Source organism: Diadema antillarum, unplaced genomic scaffold, assembly GCF_040938485.1.
Source record: "Diadema antillarum isolate AM-2024a unplaced genomic scaffold, OU_Dant_1.0 seq00000243_RagTag, whole genome shotgun sequence".
Taxonomy (NCBI): domain Eukaryota; kingdom Metazoa; phylum Echinodermata; class Echinoidea; order Diadematoida; family Diadematidae; genus Diadema; species Diadema antillarum.
The window spans coordinates 1,002,064-1,028,956 of record NW_027271287.1 but is presented as its reverse complement, the minus strand read 5'-3'; the positions used below and the strand labels follow the sequence as shown (position 1 = coordinate 1,028,956).

The following is a 26,893-nucleotide window of genomic DNA, read 5'->3' as shown; positions in this document are numbered from 1 at the left end:
GTTCAGGTATCATTTAATAGAGTTTGAGTTCACTACCATACCTTAAATATCAAGTTTTGCAGAATGTCAATAACAAAGGCTCTGACAGGATCTAAACCCTAAACAAAAAGTAAGTTCCCCCTAAAACAAACCTCTGTAATTTATGAATCAGGGACCTTTGAGGAAATCTGAATACAGGATCATGTAGCTGTATTTCTCGGCTACCTTTCATGTGAAATTCAGTGGAAATCATTCGGTCATGCTTGAATGAGCATGACTTAAAGTCAAAATGGTCACTCTTAGAAGTTCACCAGCCCAATTTTGCAACTTTGATTTGGTGATATCGGAACAAATTTAAATTTTCCAGGATAAAAAGGCATTCAACATATAATTATGTACTTTTTATTGTACCATGTGACTAGTGCACAAAATTTCATGGTGGAGTGACCATGAGGTAAAAATTGCCAAAATGGCCGATTTGACATGTTTCTCGTGGTAATTTCTATCAGTTGAGATTGAATTCGTGTGTTGAACAGCTCTTACACACAATTCACATAATTTCATAGGTGAATGAGCACATTAAAAACAAAGAAAAATAACAATTTAAATTGTGCAGTAAGAATTGCGATAATTTTGTGCACTGAAATCAACTGTTTCATTTTTTTGTATTGTGTTTAATACCCATGTGCATACAGTGATCACCTGACATTTCAGTCATGCTTCAATGAGCATGTTGGGCTGGAAAATCCTTTTTATCCTATATAATAAAAAATATTCATTGTTTTTTTTTATGTTTTAGTTGAAATGTTGGGAATTTACTCTGATTTCAATGAAAAATATAACATTTCAATAAAAAATGCCGTTGCGACATGCTTCAGTGAGCACATAAGATGAGCATAGTATACAGGTCAAAACCATTTTTCTTGGCTGAAATTCCTATAAGATTATATTTGTTTTGTAAATGAAGACGTGTTCAGCGGTGTTAGCGGATAGAGCCTAAAAAGTGAGTGCAGATTCTATGCTACCCAATCTGTGTTATGTTGCCATAACAATCACATAATAGTCAACCAACATTTTAAGCAACTATCATCACCATAACAATTATGAACACCACATGAACAACAAAGGCTACTATCTCATCACAGTCAATACCAACAGTAAGTAGCAATAACTCTCCTTTTGTTTGTTAAAGGGGATGGCTAGTAACCGATCTGTGGGAATGCTGAGGGATGATTGTTCCAATCCTTGTTGGATTCATTTAAGAGTACATTACATATCTACTGTTGTGTGAAAATTATTTGCTTCAGAACGGTCTCATATTCAAGTAATATGCAGATTAATACCCCGTCACTGACCAGGCACGCTAACCTGGAAACATTAAATTGCATATTACTTGAATATGAGATCATTCTGAAGCAAATAATTTTCACACAACAATAGATATATAATGTACTCTTAAATGAATCCCACATGGATTGGAACAATCGTCCTCCAGCATTCCCACTGATTCCCACTGATCAGTTACTAGCCATCCCCTTTAAAGGGATGGTCCTGTTCCTGTTTATGTGGCGTATCAGAATGTTATTTGCTAGTATTTGCAGAATACTTGATGAAATTGTGTTGAGGAAGGATAGTATCAACATCCACGATGGTTCGTTTCACATTACAGGGTAAAATAGATGAGAAAATTACGAATTTAGTACATAGTAATTTGCTGCAAGAAGGCAAAATCTTTCCAACATCTATCAGGATGACCGTTACATACAGAGCGCCACCTGCCGTTTCCATTGCAATACGATACTGTCTCTGCGTTTTGCGAGCCAAACTCCAGCCACCTTCCACGCCTTCCATTCCACCAAGCGACAGGCCCTCCTGACCCCTTGACCGAAACACATCTATTTTTAGGCTTTCCTATCACTCTGCGAGCTCCCCAAGGACTCTCGGCAGAATCTCTCTCCCCTTCTCCCAACTCTCGCCGTACAGGCCTACACACACCAGAGAAACACACACAATACCCAATGCCCAGCCACTTGCTTCATTTGGTGTACGGTGGAACACACACCGGTATCGTAACCCCATTGAACGTGTTGGGTCGCCGATACCAGTATCCCTACCTACCTGGTTATGGAAATGATCCGAATGTCTAGTAATGTACAACTCCATCCATTGAATACTATGTATCCAAGGTTGTTCCATTGGGTACTAAACTTTGTGAGTCCGAAGAAAGTAATTGAATGATTATGGCACCGACTGTAGATATTTCGCGTATGTCTGTACTTGAGAACCACCGGCATCAACGATTTTATCATCTATTCGAACATGAAAGTTTGAAGACTAGACACACGTGTACTAGCTACTACACACACAGAGAAAAAAAGATCCTAGATGGATTTCGATTGAATTTTTGATGTTCAAACCGCCAGTTCAGAGATATGTTTATGACTGTCTTGACACAGGCTTGATCAGCGCATGTGAGGCACTATTGAATAATCGCGACTAGCCACCCTCACAATTCTCAAAAGTAGGAAAAAAACTCGATCGGAAACTTCCGATTTTTTTGTGTGTGTCAAGACATTTCAGAAAGTATCCAAACAGATAGACGACGCCAATATTTGAAACGCTACACCTATATTGCAGGCTGCAGCTTCACACACATGAAACGAAAGAAGTTTGCATCAAGATTTCAACCTCCAAATGAGCCAAAATACATTAGTATAGACACTACATTTTTATAGAAATTAATTGTGAAGTTACAGCCCCCCCCCCCCCAAAAAAAAAAAATGTAGTGCTGGGGTGAAATTCAGGCAATCTATCGTCCGGTCATTATCATTTTTTAATCAAAATTTACCGCATACAGTCACTTCCCGTTACAACTGCCGAAAAAAAAGCTAACGAGCAGAGATTTGTTTACGTGAATGACCCATATTTCGGGCAGGTATCACGGAGTACTTCCTTGGTATCACAACGTTTTGTATAATACGTGAAGTATTTATAGAATATAATAGAGACAATACTTGGTTTCTTATCATCAATCGATGATTATAGATTTAGTGTTAATTTACTGTTACGGAACTATTGTGGCAAAGTCTGTATTGTCAATCGCGTCATGAATGATATGACTTACCTGCTTGACAAATGGTTCATTCTGCTTTATTCTGCTTAGCGCGTGTAAACAAAATAAGTAAACACGTACCGAACGCGATGTGATGAATCATTTGAATCAAAAATATTTTAATCAGAATTATTTTAAGTAAGACCCCCTGGCAGTGACTTGATTACATATTTATGTTGTATATACTTCGTGGAAACGTCTAGTTAGAATGCTATATATACTTGTACTATCAATTGTCGGGTTTTTGTCACCGATGGGATCGTATGTTTTGTTCAGTATAATTATAGTGGTCGAGATTTCACTGATTTCACTGTGCATAGCATACAAACTGACTTGCCCATGCCATGGATCGAGCTACAATAGAGCTCCACCGGCGATATTGACAGAATGGAGTTATAATGCTTATATGGTTCACAATAGGCGTTTTCACATCAGCCCGATAAAAATCCAAGCTCGAGATATTTTCTAATTTCCCAAGTCAGAAAATAGCGCGCTATTTCGAAACATCGGGCTGATGTGAAAGCGCCTATTGAGTCTTACTGAGCGTTATATTGTTATAAACAATGTATACGTTGGAGGCGATGTGATAGAACCATACACAAGTTTCGGTACGGAGGAATCAACAATGTTTTAATCAAATAATTTTTAGTAAGACCCCCTGAAAGACATTTTATTTAGGTTTATTAATTATTCTTTATGGAAATTTCGTGTTACAATTTCAAATCAATGATAGCTTTTGTTACCAATTGTATAATTCGAGGCCGAGATTTTTGTTTACGTGAATGACCCATATTACGGGCAGGTATCGTACGTAGTACCTCCTTGGTATCACAACGTATACGTGAAGTATTTATAGAATATGATAAAGACAACACTTGGTTTCTTATCATCAAACGATGATTATAGATTTTGTGTTAATTTACTGTTACGGAATAACAAGTCCAAAATCTTCGAGTGATCCCTGCGGTCGCTCCAAAATGAGTGAAAATGAACATGTTCACTCGAAATTCACTCCAATTTCACTCGAAATTCACTTTTTTTTGTATTCACTCTTTCGAGAGTGAATATTTTCACTCGATCTTTTTTTTTAGAGAGTTATGTTTGATAATAATGTGAGTTATGCGACATACATTTGTAATTATCAATTGAAAATCAACGACACTGCAATTACCGGTAGGCCTGTAGGACTTGAGTTTCTGAAATTCAAAAGTTTTTTCTTAATCATGTCTTTTCAAAGATGGAAATAAAGAAATTAATACATTGAATTGAATTAGAGAAGGAAAACATATACCATTTATTGGCTGGTTCCTTGATTTGGACTGCCAAATCGGTATGTTTAGCAACCAAGGGTCATCTCTATAGGTATGTTAATATTTCAATCTCACTGCTGCTTCTGAACTGTATGAAATTCATGTCCGAAATCATGCGACAAAATAGTCATAATACAAGTTTGCATGAATGAAATCACCTTTTTTTTAATAGCTGTGTCTGATACACATACAGTCACTTCCCCGTTACAACTGCCGAAAAAAAAATAAGAGCGGGGATTTGTTTACGTGAATGATCCATATAACGGGCAGGTATCGTACGTATAATAGTGTCACAACGTTTTATACGTGAAGTATTCATGGAATATAATAAAGACAACACTTGGTTTCTTATCATCAAACGATGATTATAGATTTTGTGTTAATTACCGTTACGGAACTATTGTGGCAAAGTCTGTATTGTCAATCACGTCATGAATAATACGACTTACCTGCTTGACAAATGGTTCATTCTGCTTTATTCTGCTTAGCGCGTGTAAACAAAATAAGTAAACACGTACCGAACGCGATGTGATGAATCATTGAATCAAAAATATTTTACTCAGAATTGTTTTTGGTAAGACCCCCTGGCAGTGACTTGATTACATATTTATGTTCTATTATACTTCATGGAAACTTCTAGTTAGAATGCTATCTATAATATCAATTGTCAGGTTTTTGTCAGCGATGGGATCGTATGTTTTGTTCAGTATAATTATAGTGGCCGAAATTTCACTGATTTCACTGTGCATATAGCATGCAAACTGACTTGCCCATGTTTAGTGGATCGAGCTACAATACGGAGCTCCGATGTATACCTATAATACAAGTAAATTCGACAGGATCATGCTGGAACATTCAACCCCCTAGCAGTTATCATGATGTACATCTCTCAAACACCCCACAGTGAAATTCGACTGCAAAACTCGAAATATATTGACAGAATGGAGTCATGGTTCATATTACACAAATCTTACTGAGCGTTTGTTATAAACAACGTATACATTGGAGGCGATGTGATGATCCATAAAAGTTTCGGTACGGAGAAATCAGCAATGTTTTAATCAAACAATTTTTAGTAAGACACCCTGAAAGACATTTTATATGATTCTATATTTAGGTTTACATTATTCTATATGGAAATGTCGTGTTACAATTTCAAATCAATGACAGCTTTTTATGATACCTATATACTCACGTATGAAACAAGGTGTCTTGGCTCATCTGCAGGTTGAAATCTTGGCTGTACATGGAAGGGTGCTGTTCGTTATTCCGAAGGTTCTTTATTCCGAAGGTTCGTTATTCCGAAGGTTCCTTAATCCGAAACACACAAATTCCCTATACCTAGAGGTTGGTTAATCTGAAAATGAAAAAGGGTTCGTTAATCCGAACATTTTTGTAGCGTTATTCAGAAGGTTCGCTATTCCGAAGATTTTGTTAATCCGAAAATGAAATTCGGAATAACGAACCTTCGGAATAACTAAACTTCGGACTGAAGAGCCTCGGAATAACGAGCCTTCGGGATAACGAACCTTCGGAATAACGAGCTGTAACCGTATGGAAGACGATGCCGTCAAGCAAAAACTCTTGTCAATCTATCTCCACAAGCAAAATCTATAACATGCAGTGACCATCATATCACAAACTGTACAGTGTTTGACAGTGTTCATACAGAGATGTGTGTACATGTGTATTTGTTGTAAATTTTGAACACCGCTTGTATTCGCGTGTCTTTTCCCAGTCTTCAGAATAGTACTGGAAATTTGAGTAATTTCGAGACAGTTTTACGTATATATATATACAGTATATATATGTATGTGTGTGTGTGTGTGTGTGTGTGACGGAAGGAAAACTTGCAGTATAGACGTTGCAGTGATGTTCAGTCTTGCCTTTATTCCCCAAGCTTTCGGCTGTTTCACCAGCCTTTTTCAAGGGCTTGATGAGACATAAACATAAAAACAAAATAGCAACCAATTTGCATGCATTTGAACAGAAATAGAAATAGTAATAACAAGAGGCCAATATATATATATATATATATATATATATATACAGAAATGTAATAAGAAAATTGGTCTGCTCGGCATCTTGATGATAATAAGTAAAAGAATTAGTAGAAGAAGAACGCCGTTAAAAAAAATAAATCATAGATCTTGAAGATAATATTAAAAACGGAGCATAGCTCTCAAATACTGAAAGGCAAGGTCACACTCTTGAACTGATGAAGAGTGTGACCTTGCCTTTCAGTATTTGAGAGCTATGCTCCATTTTTAAGATCTTCAAGATCTATAATTTATTTTTTACGGCGTTTTTCTTCTACTAATTCTTTTACTTTATATATACACTACTCAAAAAAAGTTAAGGACCACTTTTTAACGTACATAAAAATTTTATACAAGGTGTTTTATTTCTGGAAATACCTCAGTACAACTGTCCTAAATGTCCTTAAACACGCTGTAATCAATTTCACGCATGGGTGGTTTCAGTTGTTGCACAATGTCTCTCGCATCACTGCACATCCTGAAAAGTGGGCCCCGAGGGGTATCAGCTACCGACATGAAGTGGTAAAAACGAATGTCTGAGTGTCTTTCAGGCAGTTCAGTAACGAGTGTGACCACCTCCTGCAGCAATAACGGCTTCACAGCGCTGTCTCATGGAGCTGATGAGGCGATTGATGTCTCTGACATCCAGTGCATCCCATGCAGCCTCCAGAGCAACACCCAGCTGCTGCAGTCCAAGTGGATGGGCTTCGAGCTGCTCGAGACTCCTCCCCATCATGTCCCAGACGTGCTCTATCGGGTTTAAGTCCGGGGACCTCGCTGGCCACTCCATACGCTCAATCCCCTGGCCCTCAAGGAACTCGGTCACCACCCTAGCTCGGTGGGCACGGGCATTGTCATCCATGAAAATGATGTTTTGTCCCACATTTTCTGCAAATGGCACCACTATAGGTTCAAGGACCTCATCCCTGTACCTCACTCCTGTCATTGCTCCCCCTGGGACCACGTAGAGACGAGTACGGTTGGCGTAGGTGATGCCTCCCCACACCATGACGCTGCCTCCCCCATAACGGTCATGTTCTGCAATACAGGGGTCTGCAAATCTCTCCCCTGGTCGCCTCCAGACTCTCGAACGTCCATCATTGTGGTCAAGGGAAAATCTGCTCTCATCTGTGAACAGAACTCTACGCCATTGCTGTCTGGTCCATCTGACATGCTCCCGGGCCCAGTTGAGACGAATTCTTCTGTGAGCAGGGGTGAGTGGGACACACTGAGCTGGCCGTCTGGCATGCATATTGGCTCTGTGAAGTCGGTTACGGATTGTTTGAGTGGAAACAATCACTCCAGTTGCTGCAGCGAAGTCATTGTTGAGGCGTCGTGCACTGTGAAAGCGGTTGCGGAGGCTGAGATTCGTCAAGTAGCGATCATCTCTAGGGGTTGTCGAAACTGGTCGGCCACTGCGGGGTCTCTCGGAGTATAGCCCTGTCTCTCGGTGTCTTTGATTTGCTCTGCTAATGACACTGTGTGACACGCCCATCATTCTGGCTACTCTTCGCTGACTGAGGCCAGCTTCCAGCATCCCTAGGGCTCTGGCTACATCTGTTTCACTTAGGTGGTGTCTTGGCATTGCTGTTGTCGGCAAGTTGTTGATTGTACAGACTAAAGACAGAAAATGCTTTGGAAGACACTTGTCTTATGGCCCACTGCAATGATGCCAGAGACATCATGAAAGAACTGCATGTGTGAAATTGATGTCATTGTGTTTGATGGCATTCTGGACAGCTGTATCTTGGCATTGCTATTGTCAGCAAGTTGTTGATTGTAGAGACTAAAGACAGAAAATGCTTTGGAAGCCACTTTTGTACGGGCACATTGCAATGATGCAAGAGACATGAAAGAACTGCATGTGTGAAATTGATTTCATTGTGTTTGATGGCATCCTGGACAGCTGTATCTTGGCATTGCTGTTGTCAGCAATTTGTTGATTGTAGAGACTAAAGACAGAAAATGCATTTGAATCCACATTTGTACCACTTCACAATGGGCCCACTTTTCAGGATATGCAATAATGCGAGAGACATCATGCAACAACTGAAACCACCCATGTGTGAAATTGTTACAGGGTGTTTGAGGAGATTCAAGACAGCCATATTCGGGTATTTCTAGAAATACAACACCCGGTTTGAAAATTGTATACACACATTAAAAAGTGGTCCTTAACTTTTTTTGAGTAGTGTATATATATATATATATATATATATATATAATATATATATATAATTACTATATATATATATATATATTTATATATATATAATATATATATATATATATATATATATATATATATATATATTTATATATATATAATATATATATATATATATATATATATAATATATATATAATATAAATATAATATATAATATACATATATATTTATATAATATATATATATATATATCTATATATATATTAAATACTTGTATACATGTACCTACGTAAACCACACCACATAATTTTTTTTTCAATCACAATTCTGACAGTGCTAAACAATGTATCTTGTTTGATGTGGAAAGGTAAGTAGTATAAGAAACAAGGCTTATAATAAATAATGATAAATCTGTTGATCTTATATACAATAACATTGTAATATTTAAAAAAATGCGTGTATTATGGTAAATAATTTTCACATAGTATAAAAATACGATAGGCCTACAGACTGCAGCAATTCTCTTTAAATTAAATAGCAAGACTCTTTTGGGCTATTTTGGAGGGGAAAACTATGAAGTATCAACATGAGACAATTCGCAAACCATAATACAGATGAGACATTGGTGTGAACTATAGATGCATGTATCATTTTATAGAAATTGTATACATCACATCCAACTCATTTCGGGCATACACAGATACATAGATGTAAAAGACAGTGTACCAAAATTTTGTGTAGTATGTCAATATATTCCTGAAAATCCGGAGATCAGGAGGTCGTAGGTTTGAATTCTTCTCGATTATGTACATCCATGATTTATTTTGTCAAAGATACTTCAAAAACACTGATCAGATTTCTAATGCTTATAAACGTCGATGTATAAAAGGCAATTTTTCAATCGGATGCAGTAAGACGAGGGCTGAAAATGTGCGGCAGCACACCTCCCCGACCATGGATTACATTCAAATCTTTTCCGACAATTCTGATGTAAAAACTGAAACAAAACAACACTGTAAGCCTGAAACTAAGGTCAGAAAGAGAGAGAGAGAGAGAGAGAGAGGGAGAGGGAGGGAGGGAGAGGGAGGGAGGGAGAGGGAGGGGATATCTTTCCGTTCATAGTTCCTTGCTGAAACATGAGGTCGACAAAGCTGTGAACTTGACGAACATAACGAAACAAGGTTGATCTTGTCAAGGATTACAAACTCGGTTATAGTTTAGTTCAGTCTAGTTTTATTCACCATCATTCAAGTACAATGAAGTGCAATAAAAAGACACTAAAAAATAATTGAATTACAAAATAAATGAATTAGAACAAAACAAGAACAGTTGATCTTGAAGGTGAACCCTACATACATATTTTCATATGCTTTATATTCCCTGGAAGAGCATTTCAGTTGTGGTTAATCAAGTTCCCTCGATTGTTTACAGTTAGTTTCTCGTCAGTGTATAAAGCTTATCTTGCAAGTGCTCTGGATCGGCATCTCGCTTTAAAATTATCCCTCTTGAAGCTAACCGAGCTAACCAGTATCCACGATTACAGCACATTATGACCTCGGACAGAACCGGAGATGGTGATATCGGACCGTACATACCAACATTTCAAGGGAAATGTAAGTACAATTACAAGACGAAGTGTCAATCACTTTTGAAAATGAATATTTCTGTGATTATTCTTATCAACTCGCATAACAGCTAATGAGGCCAATGTGGTTGCGTGAAGTAATTAATGCACTTAACTTTTTTTTTTCATCAATCACAAACACGCAGTTCGTGGTATTAAAAAAAAAATCGAGGTTATATCTAAACAAAACAGCTAACTCCTGGAATTGGTATTGCCGCTTGAAATTATTGCCTTTGTTGTTACCGTTTTTTATACCATTGTAATGATTATCATGAATACTGTTACTATTATCATCATCAGAAATAATTTCATTCTCTATATAAGTTGTCATTACAAACCTCCTGAGAACCTCTGTTTTGATTGAGGAGAAAATATGTTTTGTCAAGATTATTTTGATGCTCATAACGCCAGAGTACGTGGAATCCGTTCCAGTTAGTGCTAATGCTATCGACAATAATTATCTGATATCATTTGGTTCCCAGCCATTAGCCTCTTCACGATTCGCGAGATATAGGCATATAGCACACATACAAAAACAAAAAACACCAATGACCAATGACCTGTAACAGGAACAACAACGATGGCGAGACATAATACTAATAATGTGAATATTATACAAAAATGAATTACACTGATAATACTGAGCAGTAACATGTGAATTATCATTATCTTCGGTTCGACAGTGTTCTTCCCAGTCGTATTCAATATATCACCTAATTCTACGTCAAGCATATCGCTGTGCTTGAAAGCGCAAATTTAAACTTCTCTCTGCCATTATTTTAAAGAGGTGCGAACATTGCCTGTTTGTTAATAGCAAAATTTACATACTTACCGATGTAATTATCTATAAGAAACTTACGGTCCAGCCACATATATTTGCTAAGAAAATTCATCCAGGGATAATTCACAGGGATAATATGAGAAAAGGAAGAGAGAAAATATACCTTCGACATAAAAAAGGAAATGTCTGAAAATCAAGCTTATCCGAGGTACTAAAAAGGACAGATTACGAACATCTTGTGGGAATTTACCAGCAGGCCTGTACAGCGTATTCCACTACCAAAGAAATTAACCAGCATACAGTCATGTAAACATGTGTGTATACAATGTGTGAACTAATGATTGATCGTTGAGTCAATGTTTTTACTGTTTGAACGTCGCTGTACAGTGTAAATTAGGCCCTACGTCCATGTGACGGGGGATGGGCATTCAGGGTAATATCTTTGGAGTGACTGTTGCGTAATGTATACTGAGTATAATATTATTATTTTGTATCGTAATTTGTTGTTTTGTTGAATATGACAAGGGCAATAATAAACAAACATTTATACAGCCTAAATAAACATGAAAAATAAGTGAAAACGCGCTGGCATTCATTACCCATCTATACACGCCTATAGGGGGATTCACACGTATAAAAATTGCTGGGTAACAAAACGAGAAATTTGTAACCCGCTAGTAAACTGAGTTCTTTGCACGAGTGGACAAAAACCCAACAAAGCGCGGTCAGCAGCGCAATGCTAAACCCAAGAAATCTTGCTGTTATTAGCGCGCTAATCTTTGTCCCGCAGATACGTGTGAACGGTCGCCCACAAAAACTCGAATCTTTCATATCCCATCATTCATAGCGCACGCCACAACGGCGTACACTCGACAATGTATGTGAGGTTCAAGAACAATGCTTGTAGTTTTATCGATTTATCGATAGGCAATTAGCGAGTTACTAGTATTTCTGTAAGGGAGAAAGGCTGCAAAAATAAAAACAGACAAATAAAGAAACAGACAAAAAGCCCAACAAACTCTAGTTTCCGAGCGCATAGTATACTCTACTAACCAATTAATTTGGAGAGTGTCGATTAACGGTTTCAACAAAAACAAAGAAAACAAATAAAAAAAAAAACAAAATAAAAACTCGAGTTTCGGGGAGCTTGGTAACCCGCTATATGGTACGTACAAACGCGGCTACTAAAGTAACACTCGTGGACCTTATACGTACAATTTCCTTCATAATACCCTATCAGTACAATGATACAACATGCGCTTGTTCACCCGGATCGTTCGCATTCATGATCATGCATGTCTTGATATTGTGTGTACTATCTTTCCAGTATGTAGAATATCTACGCGCCATTAGCCGGATCCACACGTATAACATAGCGGGATGACGACCCAGGATGACGATTGAACTCCAAATCTCAAGATTTTTCCCCCTCTTCACGCGTTTGCATGTACCGACAATATTTACGCAGGTACCACACAGTAGCGTGATGTTGTCATTTACCCATTATTGTGATGCTCGCTTGAATGATGGAATATAAAATCTGGAGATGAGTAAAGTATTTTCGGTCAGCCGTTTACGCGGTCACCGGGAACAAATCAGCGCACTATTTCAGAAATCAAGTGCAAGATTTGTTGGGGGTACCGTCGCGATGCTGATCGCGCAAATTAGTGGGATTTTGTGTGCACATTTGCAAAACTCTCGAGATTACGATGGTCATGTAAATCTCGAGATTTGTGTCCCGCTTTTTGGCATACGCGCGAACCCTAATAGTGGCTCTTGTGTTTGTGGGGATATAGTTGCGTGCAAAACTTAGAACAATGTACAGTACACTGTATTAAAAAAAATTACGGCCTAATAGTACACCATGATATAGTCTACTGCCGATTCCACAGCAGAGTAGATTACCAAAGGAACTGTTCACACAGTTTGAACAACCACCGTGGATACTCGCTGTGATGCCATCAACGTCGTTCCCCAATGTTCAACTCTTTAGACAGGTGGGCAGTGGTAGCAGCGGGCCAGATGGAATGACAGGCCTCGGGCTGGGCATGGTTTTCGCCAGGAACGTTCAGGCTCTGAAGGGGCTCAGCCGAACTTCGGAGAGGTGGAGGAAGAAACTTTTCAGGAGAAAGACAGATGGATAAAGCGACTTGTCTCTGGCGATACTTCGTGGCCGGGAATAGAAAATCGGCATGTCCGAACCTCTCCAATTTTTTTTAGTGCTTTTGGTTTTGGTTTTGTTATTTTGTTGAACACATCTGCCTGTGTAATAAAGAACAAAACAGAAACATTTTCATATATAATTTTATCATTACCATGGTTCCATGAGTAGACATTTTCTTCAACTAATATACGATTCAATTGCACATCCCGTAGTTTATGTACCAGAGTAAAATGATATTCACACAATGCCTTCCATTCTGACTAATAAGAAATTCGCGGAATAAAAATAAGCGTCATATAGGCCGATATAGGCCTTACGTGTTTTCACATTCTACAAAAAAAAAACCACAAAACAAAATAAAACAAAAACACAAATACACATGCACACACACACACACACACACACACAATGCGAAAAAGAACAGGTCACGTTTGTTGATATATTTATTAGAATAACATTACCTTTGTTGACTGGCTTCCAATGCGCATTCCTGTCTTTTCTCGATTTGCTCCTGAGACCTATAAAAAAAAAATTGATACAGTGGAATTAGAGATTCATTCTTTTTTCACGCGTAAACGTATATTGAAAGAGTAACGTCGGGTCATACAACGTATCTCATTGACTACCATGATTCATCGCAATATCCCGCGTTCCCTGTTAATGGAATCAATTGAGTTTTCACAAGTTAATTCCGAGACAAACTTGAGTTTTATTTATTCATTTATTTTTGGTGTCCTGTTCGGATCGCTTACAAAAACGTTCAATTCGAATTTTGACGACCCGAAAAAAGAAATGTATCGTGGCCTACCAATGAAAGGAAACATTAATTTTTTTTTCCGACACAGTTCTCCGATGGAACCGTCAAAATATAAACTGTTTAGAAGTTTGGTGGTCTGATTTCATTTTCAGAGGTCCCGAGAAACCACTAAAGTGCCATTTGAGATGTAGAGTATCCATAGCCTACTGAAAGTGTAAAAGGAAAAGACATTGGTTGCATTTACAACCGACAATCTATGAAAAATTATATGCACGCATTGTTCCCAGGATGAAGAAGGGATTCATCCGGGGAACATAATCATAGCATCCTAAAAAGTTTAAGAACCTGACATCAAGCTGTTCTCACTGACTGTGATAACAAATTATGAAATGGAAATGGAATTATGCAACCTGCAAATCATCTTATAGCTTGTCAAATTACAAAATCTATTTCATATTTCCATTTATTATAACTTTCATAATTATTCAGCACTTCAAAGAAAAGGGCACATCAAAGCAAACAGCAATTCATCATGATGGATTTATGTACAATATGTACGATCTACAGATGGACAAAACTGACACAGTGAATGAACAACCTACAGTCTTCTACGGCATATACATGTAGAGTCTCAGTCAATTTAATAATAACAAACAGTAATTGAAGAGCTTTGAAAACAAAAGCAAACAAATCAAAATACATATAAAAAAGTATATATACTGCAAAGAGTCCGGTGTTAAATAGTGAACACCGAGCTGGTGTTAAATTTTCGGTGCTCATTTATGGTGTTAAATTAACACCTCCGGGTGTCATTTCCAAATTTTAAACTGTTTTTTGAAGAGTTTCTTAGTAACTGCACTTCTTGTTGATTTTTAATTTAAACAAGACGATCAAGAATTTTACATTAAAATACTAGATTTTTGAAAAAATGTGAAAATAAATTTACACCAAAGTAACACCAGCTGGTGTGGTCTCTTATTGAAGCTGGACGGATGTTAAACCATTGATATTAACACCAACAGATATCAAATCAACACCATGTGGTGTCATTTTTCAATTAACACCAGTACAGTGTCAAAATAACACCAGGCACAGTGTCAAATTAACACCACGAAGTGTCAGGTGAACACTTTTCAACACCATCACAGTGCATTTTTAACACCTTTGGGTGTGGTCCTTTATTGAAGTTTGATCGGTGTTAGATTTAACACCCGTGGTGTTAAATCTAACACCGATGTTTTTACAGTGTAGGATACTACGCAGAGAAAATTGAATGAAAATGATACGCAAACACACGCACATTACCATGATGCATCGGACCACTGAACCTCCGCCAAACGGCCAGCGTTAGTCGTTATGTTGCAGGTATTGTATGCTTCATTTTTATGATTATGATATGACAGATTAACAATTAATTACATTATAAGGATGAGCTTTGTAATATGATATAGAAACGGTTATTATAAATAGGGGCTACTCAAAGGTAGGGAAAAGAAAATGACGCGACGAGGGTGTAATGCTGCCGCGCCATTGTGTTCCCCTGTTTCTGATACTACCTAGTAGTATACAGTGTAGATCATCCCCTTCCAAATCTCATGTAAACTATACTCGACAGAAATTATGATCACCCCTTCCCCCATTCTCTTTGGGCACATATTATTCACTTTTAGAATTAATAACGAATATTCCTTCATTTTTGACTAACGAATCTCCTTTTTGGAATAACGAGCCTTATTTCGTTTTCGGATCGATACACATAATCTTGAGAATACTATGGACGCTTCAGAATAACGAAATTTATTTCATTTTCAGATCAACGAACACTCGGCACTAAGGGACCCTACTTCATTCTCGTTTGGCCGATTACCCCTTGCGAATTTCATTATTCAGAAATCTATTTTTCTGAGCTTTTTACACGCATAAAACCTTGAAAATCAAGGTGAAAAAATAAAATAATCAAGTCTTTTGTGGGTCATCCTACATACATCTTTTCTAGCAGGCACAGGATATTCTTCACGAGATAAACTTCAAGCTCTCACATCATGCAATTACGGATAAAGATGGGTCGGACTGACTAACTTCTACACTAAATGCCTGTATACTCACTTTTTCACTCAGGACATCGCGAGCTGGGGTCGGTAATCCAGGTGTCGCGTCGGTTCATTTCTACGGGATGAAGGCATCTTGTCCAGTTTCAATAATCGCGATCCCTTCGTTGTCCCCTACGCCTCATTTCGAAAGATTCTATATTCTTTTGCGAGATTTCTGGGTCGGAGACGTATGTATACCTCGTCTTGCAAAACCTAACTGTTTCAGTTGCTCTCGAGTCGGAATCCGTAGAGCTCTATACGCAGCATCACACCGAGGAAAAGAGACTATGTGCCCTCAAGTAAACAAACGGAACGACGCGACGGCTGATAGCGCAGTGCGATCACAGAACTCCACGCAGACACGACGTGCATACAGGTCTGCAAATGTGCCATGAACCCCCATGATTACGCAATATTCCCTCGCCGCGCCGTCTCTCTCCCAAATTCACGGAGGTGAAAAGGTCAACCTCCCAGACCAAGCCGTGCGGTACACATCGCTCGCGTGTGCGGAAGATAACGGTTGAAAAAGCCCCAAGCCCAATGTAGTCAAATTCAAACGGTAGAGGGAGGTAAGGTCGTATCACGGGGGAAAGTGTGGGTCCCACACTTTTATCGGACGACGTATTTTTGCATTTCTCAGCCATTTCTAGACCAATTTTTGTCAAACAAACTTTGAATTCCCCATAAATTTCAATGCTCTTTCATATTTCATAAGTAGTTTCTCATTATCTTGCCAAAAAATTTCATCCCGACGTGCCATCATCAACCAAAACAGGACCTTCCCTTTAAACAACATGATTCACTATGAATGCGGAACCTTGTGAAAGATAAAAAGTAGAGACAATGAACAAAGAAGAGGAAGAGAAAGAAAATTTTTAAAAAAGTGAAGAAAAAGAAGAAGGAAGACAAGGAGCAGATGGAGCAGGAAGTCAGATAAATGAAGAGGGAGGAGACAGTGAGGAAAATAAAGAAGATATATGAATGGACAAATAAATGAACCCAACTTTTACTCATCTGTGTTCGCTGATAAATTCAAACTTTTATTCTTAGTATAGTTTTTCCAGATTGTGTCCGTCAATGATTTTTCACATGGAAATAATGAAAAACAATACGAAAACAAAAAGCTTAATAGAAAATGAATAAAGATGGATAAAGCACTAAAATTCTTGACACTAGAAAACACTTTCAAAGGAGAATAATACAAGATGTACAAACAAAAAATATGGACTTAAGTGCAGGGAAACATAGCACTTCCCTCATAATCAAGGAAACCAATTATTAGCAGCACAAACATCTAAGTGAAATTTTATCCCGACATGTCTAATTTCGGTTCGGCGTAAATAAGTTAGAGTTCTACTAGTCTCTTTCAATAGCGAGTGTAGCCACCATTTTGCTCGATGACAGCATTGCATCTCATCCTCATGGTGCGGATGAGCTTTGCCACTCTCTCCTGGGGGATGGCTAACCACTCCTCCTGCAAGATCTGTGTCAGGTCCTCGACAGTGGTAACCTCGTTCACTCGCCTATACACAGCCTGTTTCAGTTGGTCCCATAAGTGTTCAATGGGGCTCAGGTCAGGTGAATTGGCAGGCCATGCCATCCTCCGGATCCCCTCTTTGCGCAAGACAGTGTTCGCCTCTCGACAACGATGTGGACGGGCATTGTCATCCATGAAGACGAATCCATGGCCATGGGCCGCTGCATAAGGGAGGACGTGGGAACGCAGGATCTCCTCCACGTACCTGTGTCCATTCAGGTTCCCATTAACCTGAACCAGAGGTGTTGTGTTTCCCAGACTGATGCCAGCCCACACCATGGCGCTGCCACCACCTCACGCTGTAACAGGCTGGATGCAGCACTCTGTGTGCTTCTCACCTCTCTGGCGCCAAACACGTTCCTGCCATCAATGTGTCTCAGACACAGACAAGTCTCATCTGAGAAGAGGACATATCCCCATTCTCTCTGTGTCCAGCGGGCATGTTCCCGGGCCCAACTTAGTCTGGCTTGCCTGTGGAGTGCCTTGAGTTCGGTCTTCTTAACTTTGCGGCGGGATCGAAGGCCGGCATGATGTAACCGGTTCCTTATCGTTCCGGCACTTACTCTCTGCTGATGACGCGGACGAAGTTCCCTTTGAATCTGTGGCGCTTAAATGGGGATAAAGACATGACAGTAATTCATGCTGTAATTTAACGATAACTTATGGAATGCATTTAAATTCAATGTCAGCTAGCCTAGCGAGACTTCGAAGTAATCGAAACAAAATGGTCATCAAAATGGTCACAATTATGTCGACAACCATATTGGAAAGCATCTTTAACATTAAAATTAATAAAGATCTTGATTATACCTGTAAGTGACCTCCGTCGCAATGCATTCATTGTAATGGCCCGATCTTCTCTTGGAGTGGTAACTTTTGGTCTTCCTGTTCGTGCCGCATCGCCAACTTCTCCAGTTTGCTCATATTTGGCTCTCAGCTTCCTAATCGCATTGGGTGACACCCTTACCCTCCCAGCAACCTCCTTCACAGGAGTTCCTGCTTGAAGAAGCCCTATGGCGATTCCCCTGTGCTGTATAGACAGCCTAGGCATAAAGGTGCATTATTCCCTATGTTCTTGACTCTCATATATTTGTGTACAAAAAAATCAGACATTTTTTTCTTCACAAATCTGATCATGTTCATTTCATGTGTGTTGACTGTGGTATGTAATCTTATTGTCCAAGTTCTGGACATGCATTCTGTGGTCACTCATTCATGAGAGGGCAGGTGTTCGAACTTTTGTCTCCAGACTCTCAGTTCATATTTTCAGCACGGGAGGATATTGATGTTTAACAAAAGTGAAATTTGGCACCATGTCAAGTAAATGCATTTATTTTCCCTTGAGTTAATGCATGACTCCATGACATCACAAAGACATCAAGAATTTAATGCCAAAATTAGTATCCAGTAGCGAAAAAAAAGGCCCAGAGATTTCATTTGCACAATTTCTCATCTCTGCCCCAACAAGGGTATTTCATCAAAGTAAAGGCAGACCAATTTCCCATGAATACTTCAATATTTAATCAAAGGTAGCCATGGATTATAAGGGGGGTTTCGGTCCCATGCAATAAACGCAACAAACGCAATAATGAAATGTTTTTCAGTTGATTTTAAATGCAGAATATCAATGCAACACCAGATGGATGATTTCAATAAGATAAATCATTGTTTCATGATATGGTCATTCAACAGTAAAATAAACCACATTGCATGCAAATGCCATTATTAGCTTTCGAGAACGTAAATTCCCCCTCTTCACATGAACTTACCATGGGGATGAAGGCCAAACTGCCAATTTTTCATTATGTAGGGTAAAAAAAAGGGGGTTTTCCAGCCTCACATGCTTATTGAAGCGTGACTGAAATGTCAGGTGGTCGCTGATATGCGTGTGGGTATTAGCACAATATACAGTTGAACCTCTCTTTTCCGGCCTCCCTTTATCCGGATCTCTCTATTATACGGACGCAATCTCGCTGTGATTTTTTTAAAATTATTACGGGAGGAAAGGGGGATTCCCAACTCCTTGAGAACCCCTACACAAACACACATGAATTACATATTACTTCCAACATGATTAATATACATTACATCAAATTTCCTTCCAAATTGCTTACCTTCAGACATTTTAACATCCCCAAACATCCCCAAATCATCGCAAGAACATGGACAGATTATGCGCTCGAGTCCTCTCATATCGCATTGCCATATATAGGTCCATACACAGCCGTCGATATGACTAGATAGACATGCATTGTTTCGAGTCATTGGCTGAGCAACGAATGATATTAAACACTCATAAATTGTTCACACACAGTACACACTCAAAGAGAGAGAGGGAGACCATCTAACAATGGCGACCTACAGTCGACTTTGCCGAGCCGTGATGATTGAATTTTGAAGCGTAGTTTCGTCGACTCGTACTGTTTATTTTCAAGATCTACTCGATACATTTCTTAATAATTATTTTGGTAAATCATCCCAAGAATTTATAAAAGAAAATGATTTCATTCTTGCAAACATGAACCTCTATTTTGGGATCTGTTACTAAGTGTAACAATGAAAAGGTTGCAGTATACACATTACTACATGTGGTACTACAATGGGCTACATCAGTACATGTGTATGTATATGTACATGTATAAAGCATTGAGTCTCCCGTATCCGGCCAAATCCCTTATCCGGATGAGGCCTGGTCCCGACTTGTCCGGATACGAGAGGTTCAACTGTAAAAAAGCATCATACGTTGATTTCAGTGCGCAAAATTATCGCAATTCTTACTGCACAATTTAGATTGTTATTTTTCTTTGTTTTTAATGTGCTCATTCAACCATGAAATTATGTGAATTGTGTGTAAAAACTGTTCAATACATGGATTCAATCTCAATTGATAGAAATTATCACGAGAAATACAGTTGAACCTCTCGTATCCGGACAAGTCGCGACCGGGACTCATCCGGATAAGGGATTTGGCCGGATACGGGAGACTCAATGCCTTATACATGTACATATATATATATACACAATAATACTGATGTTGCCCATTGTAGTACCACATGTAGTAATGTGTATACCGCAACCTTTTCATTGTTACACTCGGTAACAGACCCCAAAATAGAGGTTCATGTTTGCAAGAATGAAATCATTTTCTTTTATAAATTCTTGGGATGATATACCTAAATAATTACTAAGAAATGTATCAAATAGAACTTGAAAATAAACAGTACGAGTCGACGAAACTACGCTTCAAAATTCGATCATCATGTTGGAAGTAATATGTAATTCATGTGTGTTTGTGTAGGAGTTCTCAAGGAGTTGGGAATCCCCCTTTCCGCAATTATTAAAAAAAAATCACGGCGAGATTGCGTCCGTATAATAGAGAGATCCGGATAAAGGGAGGCCGGATAAGAGAGGTTCAACTGTATGTTAAATCGGCCATTTTTGCAATTTTCACCTCGTGGTCACTCAACCATTAAATTTTGTGCACAAGTCACATGGTACAATAAGAAGTACATAATTATATGTTGAATGTCTTTTTATCCTGGAAAATTTAAATTTGTTCTGATATCACCAAATCAAAGATGCAAAATTGGGCTGGTGAACTTCAAAAAGTGACCATTTTTACTTGAAGTCATGCTCACTCAAGTGTGACAAAATGATTTCCACTGAATTTCACATAAAAGGTAGCCGAGAAATACAGCTACATAATCCTGTATTCTGATTTCCTCAAAGGTTCCTGATTCATAAATTACAGGGGTTTGTTTTAGGCGGAACTTACTTTTTGTTTAGTGTTTAGATATAGTTGAGCAAATGAGTTGATTTCAAGATGTGCAATGTATGTCTAGTCTAGGGATGTACAATAAAGGGAACAAATTGTAATGTCAGTACATGTATGAATTGAAAAAAGGTGATCTCATGTGCAAGTGTGATTCTATAGTAGTATGAGGTGTTTTCTTCTTTCTTTTTTTTGTCAAACAGGTTCAAACGATAGAATGGCATCCATTTGAACTTCAGTCTTTACTGAGTGGTGGCTTTGATGAGTAAGTATGGTGTAATGGCTGAATTAAGGCTTTCAGTAAATTGTCTGCCTTGGATTTAGACAGTCAGGACAGAGTTGGTTGGCTTTGTCCAACAGGTGTAAGAAAAAACCCAGAAAAGGTACACATGCTAATTCATTTTTTTTTTCCATTGACAAAAGTTAGCACATGTTCAGTTTGTTTTCTATATAACCTGCTTATGAAATGAAATGGACAGTACATTGAAAATGCCTTGTTATCATTTGGTAAATACTGCCCATCACATTTTAGTTTCTTAGAATATGTTGGTCCATGTAGAACATGAAAACACAGTAATTGCAAACTCACACTTTATAGAAAAGAGGCAACACAGTGTTTCCAATCACATTACAATAGATACGAGTGTAAGCCTGTCTGTACATTTTCTTGATTCATGCCTGTGAAATTGTTGTCTCCCCCCAGGAGAGTGACTGTGTGTGACTGTAGGACCGATGACAGCTTCCGGACCTGGTCTGTGGATGGTGAGGTTGAGAGGGTCATGTGGCACCACTATCAACCCTTCAATTTCCTGGTGAGTTTTGCCGACTGGGGGGTTGTCACCCAGAGTCATAAAGAGTATGTGAATTTATACTTATTTTCTTTTATGGATGGGAAGAATATGATACTACATAATCACGCATAAAATGTTTTAGATGTTTGTTTGTTTGTTTGTTTGCTTTTGTTGTTGTTGTGGGTGGGGGTTTAACATGTAGTTTCAACAGCAAAGTTAATGCCAACTATGTTGAAATTGATGATGCAAATGGTTCTTTGGCTATAACCCCTGAAGACATGTATCAGAACAGTAAGCAGAAGGATTTATCAGATAATGCTGCACATAATTATTACCTTCCATAAAGCTTTATTTAAAGATGTACTTTTGACCATTACTTCTGTACAAGTTCTGTGCACTTCTAAGTTCTAAGAAGCTGTATAAACCACTATATCACATTTGAGCACAAGTGCAAGAAACAATAAAGGCCTGTTGTACCTTTCTTTCTTCATCTCTCTCAAATGTCTGTGCCGTTGTCATGTGGCGTAACAATTTTCGGTGAAAATTAAGAAAAATTAGCACTCAATGATACCATGAACTTAAAATGAAAAAAAAATTGCAAATTTCGCCTGGAGGAGTCGCGTCTGACTCGCACTTTTGATGTCAATCATAATTTTCATGTGACAGGAACATGCACAATGAATGTATTCCTCAGATCTCTCCTTTATGAAAGTTTTACATTGTTGTTTATGGACTTTTAATACAACAAGGGCCTGGAGAACTAGAAATTGAGTTTAGCTTTTAACCCGTTGAGAACGAGTCCTGAGTATACTCGGGCAGGGGTCCATGGGAATGCGTGTTGTAGCAAAATCAGCCCGTCCTCACTATATCTTACTTGTACCAAAAAGAAGCATACACAAAAAAAACAGACGAACAATACAGAGAAAAGTTATTTCCCTTTTGCCCCCAAAAAGGAGTTTTTATATCAAGAATGACACTGTATCAGATCTCTTTGTACCAAATGTTCACTGTATATATAACACCTGGGTGATGATATATTCCCCTTCTGTCTTTCTGTTACAGGCGAGCACCGAGAAAGGCTTCGTGTACAACTTTGACATCAGAGCAGACAAGCCTCTCTTCCGCCTCCACGCCCACGAGAAGGCAGTCACAGGTGTCTCCCTCTCACCCACCATCCCCGACCTCTTGGTGACCTGCTCAGCCGATACCTCCTACAAAGTCTGGGACATCCAGGTACGTATGTGACTCACAGACTTGTGTGTTCTGTTTGTATTTTATGTAAACATTCATAGATAGCTAGATGGATAGGGAGGTAGGAGAAAAAATAACAGGGAAACACTGAATATGTATAACCAGCAACATTCACAATATGAAACTTTCTTTAAAGGGACTGTACAGTTCTGGTTGAGGTGAGAATTTAGCTTTTAACATTTTGCGAGATATTCAGAAACCACTCTATGAGATGTCAAAGAGCATGCAATTCTCAGGGGAATCAAAAGTTTATTTGATGAAAATCGGTTTTGAAGTGGCTGAGATATCCAAAAACAAGGTGAAACAAAGAGATCCTAATAAAAGGCGTGGCCTGTCGCCTTTTATTGTTTTCACTTTATTGGATATCTCAGCCATTTGAAAACCAATTTTCATCAAATGAATGTTGGATCCTTCTTAAAATTACAAGATCTTTCACAATTCATAAGAGGTTTCTCATTATCTTACTTAGGAATGTTATAAACCTGAATCCTCACCTCAACCAGTACTGTACAGTCCCTTTAAACTTATGTGAATTGCAGCCCACTGCCTTTTTTGCAGCATGAAACCTTCATGAATTGTCAACCACAAAAAAAAAAACACACACAAAAAAATTGCGAGTACACTACATGCACGAGTGATTCAGGGATTTGTAGAACACATGCTGCTTGTCGATATGAAACACACAACAAAACTGAATGTGCACTACTAAATATGCAAATGAACATGCAGTACTAATATGCGTACTAGTACACTACTTGTACGTTGTACAGCACCGCACCGGCATTCAATGCTTTGTGTAGTCCGGGCCCCGTCTTATAAAGCCTTCAAATCGATCACAAGTCCTCAAATCAATCACAACTTGCATTGCAGCTCTCAAAAAACTTGTGATTGATTTCTATCACAAGTCTTTATAAGACAGGCCCCAGCACTTCTCAACCAGTGAAACTCTAGCAGGTGGGTTGAGATATCAGGCAAAAATAAAATGAAAAAAAAAATTACTTACAAATGCATTTACTTTCGCAAATCTTGGCTCCTCAAGAAATTTGCAAAAGTTTCATGCATGCAAAAATTTATGGTTTCACGGTATTGAGTTACACAAGTATAATCCAGTTGTCTTCTTTTTTTAAAGCTTTAATACAGTTAATATGTCTTCTGTTCTTTCCTTCTAGGACAACAAGCCAGCACTAATTGTGTCTAAAGATCCCAAGATGGGAGTGATCAACAATGCTGTCTTCTGTCCAGACTCTCCCTTCCTGGTTGCCATGGGGGGTGAGAGAGACAGCCTGAGGCTTATGGATCTCGCCCAGCATGCACCAGGTAAATGGACCAATTGAAACTTTATCCATGTACAGCAAAAGCTTATTAAAGGGATGGTATAGTATTGGGTGAGATTAGGACTGAGCGTTTAACTTTTGGGTGATACTAAGAAACTCCTTTAATATGCATGTTACAGATCATACAATGCTAAGAGGAATTTTGAGATGGCTGAGGTGTCCAAAAACAAGTTAAAACAAAGCAATCCTAATAAAAGGTGAGTCCCATCTTTTATTAGACTCCTTTTGTTTTGGATATCTTGGCCATTTCAAAACCAATTTTCATCAAATAAATTTTGAACCCCTGTGAGAATTACATGCTCATTCATATTTCATTCGAGGTTTCTCATTATTTTACAAAAAAAGTTGGAAACCTGCAGCCCTATCCTAACCAAAACTTTACCATCCCTTTAAAAGAGATCTAATGTGACAAAACACATCTCATGCCATATGACACTTTTTTTTTCCCAAATGATATAACTGAACAGATCTTCCAGTTTTGGGATACTGAGAGAAAACCGCTATATAATGACCGACTTTTCCACTACCAGGGACCATTGTATAACCAGTTTCCATGGTGTCAAACTATTTTGTTCCTAAAATGTGATCACGTTACCACTGGTCTGTCCATGTGTCAAGGGTGCTGAACAGTATGCATTTGTTTTGCCTCAATGCAGTCACCAAACGTTTTGAGGACCGCCGGAGAGAACCCGTCATTCCTCACCCGTCGGAAGTCACGTATGGGCAGCCGGCAGCGTGCTCCCAAGGAGGCGATGAAGAGGATAATGCAGAGGAGAGCGTCACACCATCAGTGGCATCAGGGACGTCATCGGCCTCTTCGTCGTCGGCAGCGAGGAAGTCCAAACACAAGAAGAGGAATAAGAAGAAAAAATCTTCTCAGCAGCCGTCTAGTTTGGAGTGAATGGACATTGAATGGACAGACCTCTTGAGGAGGTATGAATTGGTCCTACGGACATGAGGTCATTTTTGTGGATGGTCAAAGGATGCCAGAATACAATGATGCCATCCCAGTGGTCCACCGGTCTAGGCTGGTAACATACTGCAATGATGCCAGCAGTATTTCATCAAACTGGCCAAGTTGTGTTCATCACATTTAGTGCCGCAAATATCAACAAGGTTTTGGCTGTTTGGACTGTGTCACACAGGTTGCAGGCCAGCATATATTTTGTATAACCAGTAGTTGCCCATCTTGGTCAATGAAACGGGTAAACACGTGTATCAGCTTCTTAAATTAACATTTTACCTCTTGAAACAGGTTCTTCCTCCTCAAACATTTCCTTTCCATAGTAAATACTTGATCAGGTTTGTTGTTGCGGGGGAATATCCATCTGACCCAACTATTCTATGTAGTATGACATTACCAGTGACTCATGTGCTTAGTCGTATACAATTGAAAACTAGTCCAGGGCAATCTGTACTGTATTTTGCATCAAATGATTGTGTGTAAAAGGCAAACTCAGCAAGATTTTCTCTGCCAGGGTCTAAAAAAATCTTGTATACACAACAAACATGCAGCATATGTATTTTAGCTCTTTTTGTGCCACCGTGTAAACCCCCTGTGTACCACATTGTTCTGAGACCCAACATACGAGCACATTTGGAAAACATTGTTTATCATGGCCATGTACCGCTAACTTTTTTATAGAAGTTTTTATGCTAGAAATGCTGTGCAGCAAAGTTGTAGAGAAAATTTGCCAGGTTTGCTGCAATTAAAAGTTTAAAAAAAGTTATGGTTATGTGTACTGTGGCATTTGCAATTTATTGATGGGTTTGAGTGCAGTCGTACGTTTGAGGAAAATATGCGAACTCATTGATTCATTGATTGCTTCAGTCATGAAGACATCTAGATTTTATTGACTGGATCATATATATTTCAACTTTTCACAGGGAAGTAAATATAAAGGTGGCTGGTTTAAACCAATCAAGCAAACAAAAATGCTCATAATCGGACTGTTGCCAAGTTATATCTTTTGTCTGTGGAAAGTCCCTGGTTTACTAAGGAACAGTATTTTGTTACAGTATACAGCTATTACAATATCTTATGTAATGATTTGTTATCTTAGGGAAACATAGCCATCAACTGTGATAAAATCAATTCAATTCGTGGGGGCGCTGTGGCATAGTGGATAAGACTCCTGATTCCCAATCGGAGGACCAGAGTTTGAATCCCGCCAAGTGCTTA

At 38.6% G+C, this 26,893-nt stretch overlaps 1 protein-coding gene across 1 annotated transcript in view; it reads left to right on the top strand.

The window, feature by feature from the left end:
- The window catches only part of LOC139729479 (periodic tryptophan protein 1 homolog), a 36,891-nt gene extending 10,780 nt beyond the window's left edge, over positions 1 to 26,111 (top strand). Inside the window, exons 9-13 of the mRNA XM_071640400.1 lie at positions 21,539 to 21,600; positions 22,039 to 22,147; positions 23,189 to 23,359; positions 24,547 to 24,694; positions 25,368 to 26,111. Of these exons, the coding sequence (XP_071496501.1) occupies positions 21,539 to 21,600; positions 22,039 to 22,147; positions 23,189 to 23,359; positions 24,547 to 24,694; positions 25,368 to 25,612 (735 nt within the window). The 3' untranslated portion in view covers positions 25,613 to 26,111. The remainder of the gene's footprint in view (positions 1 to 21,538; positions 21,601 to 22,038; positions 22,148 to 23,188; positions 23,360 to 24,546; positions 24,695 to 25,367) is intronic.
- Positions 26,112 to 26,893: the final 782 nt, after the last annotated feature.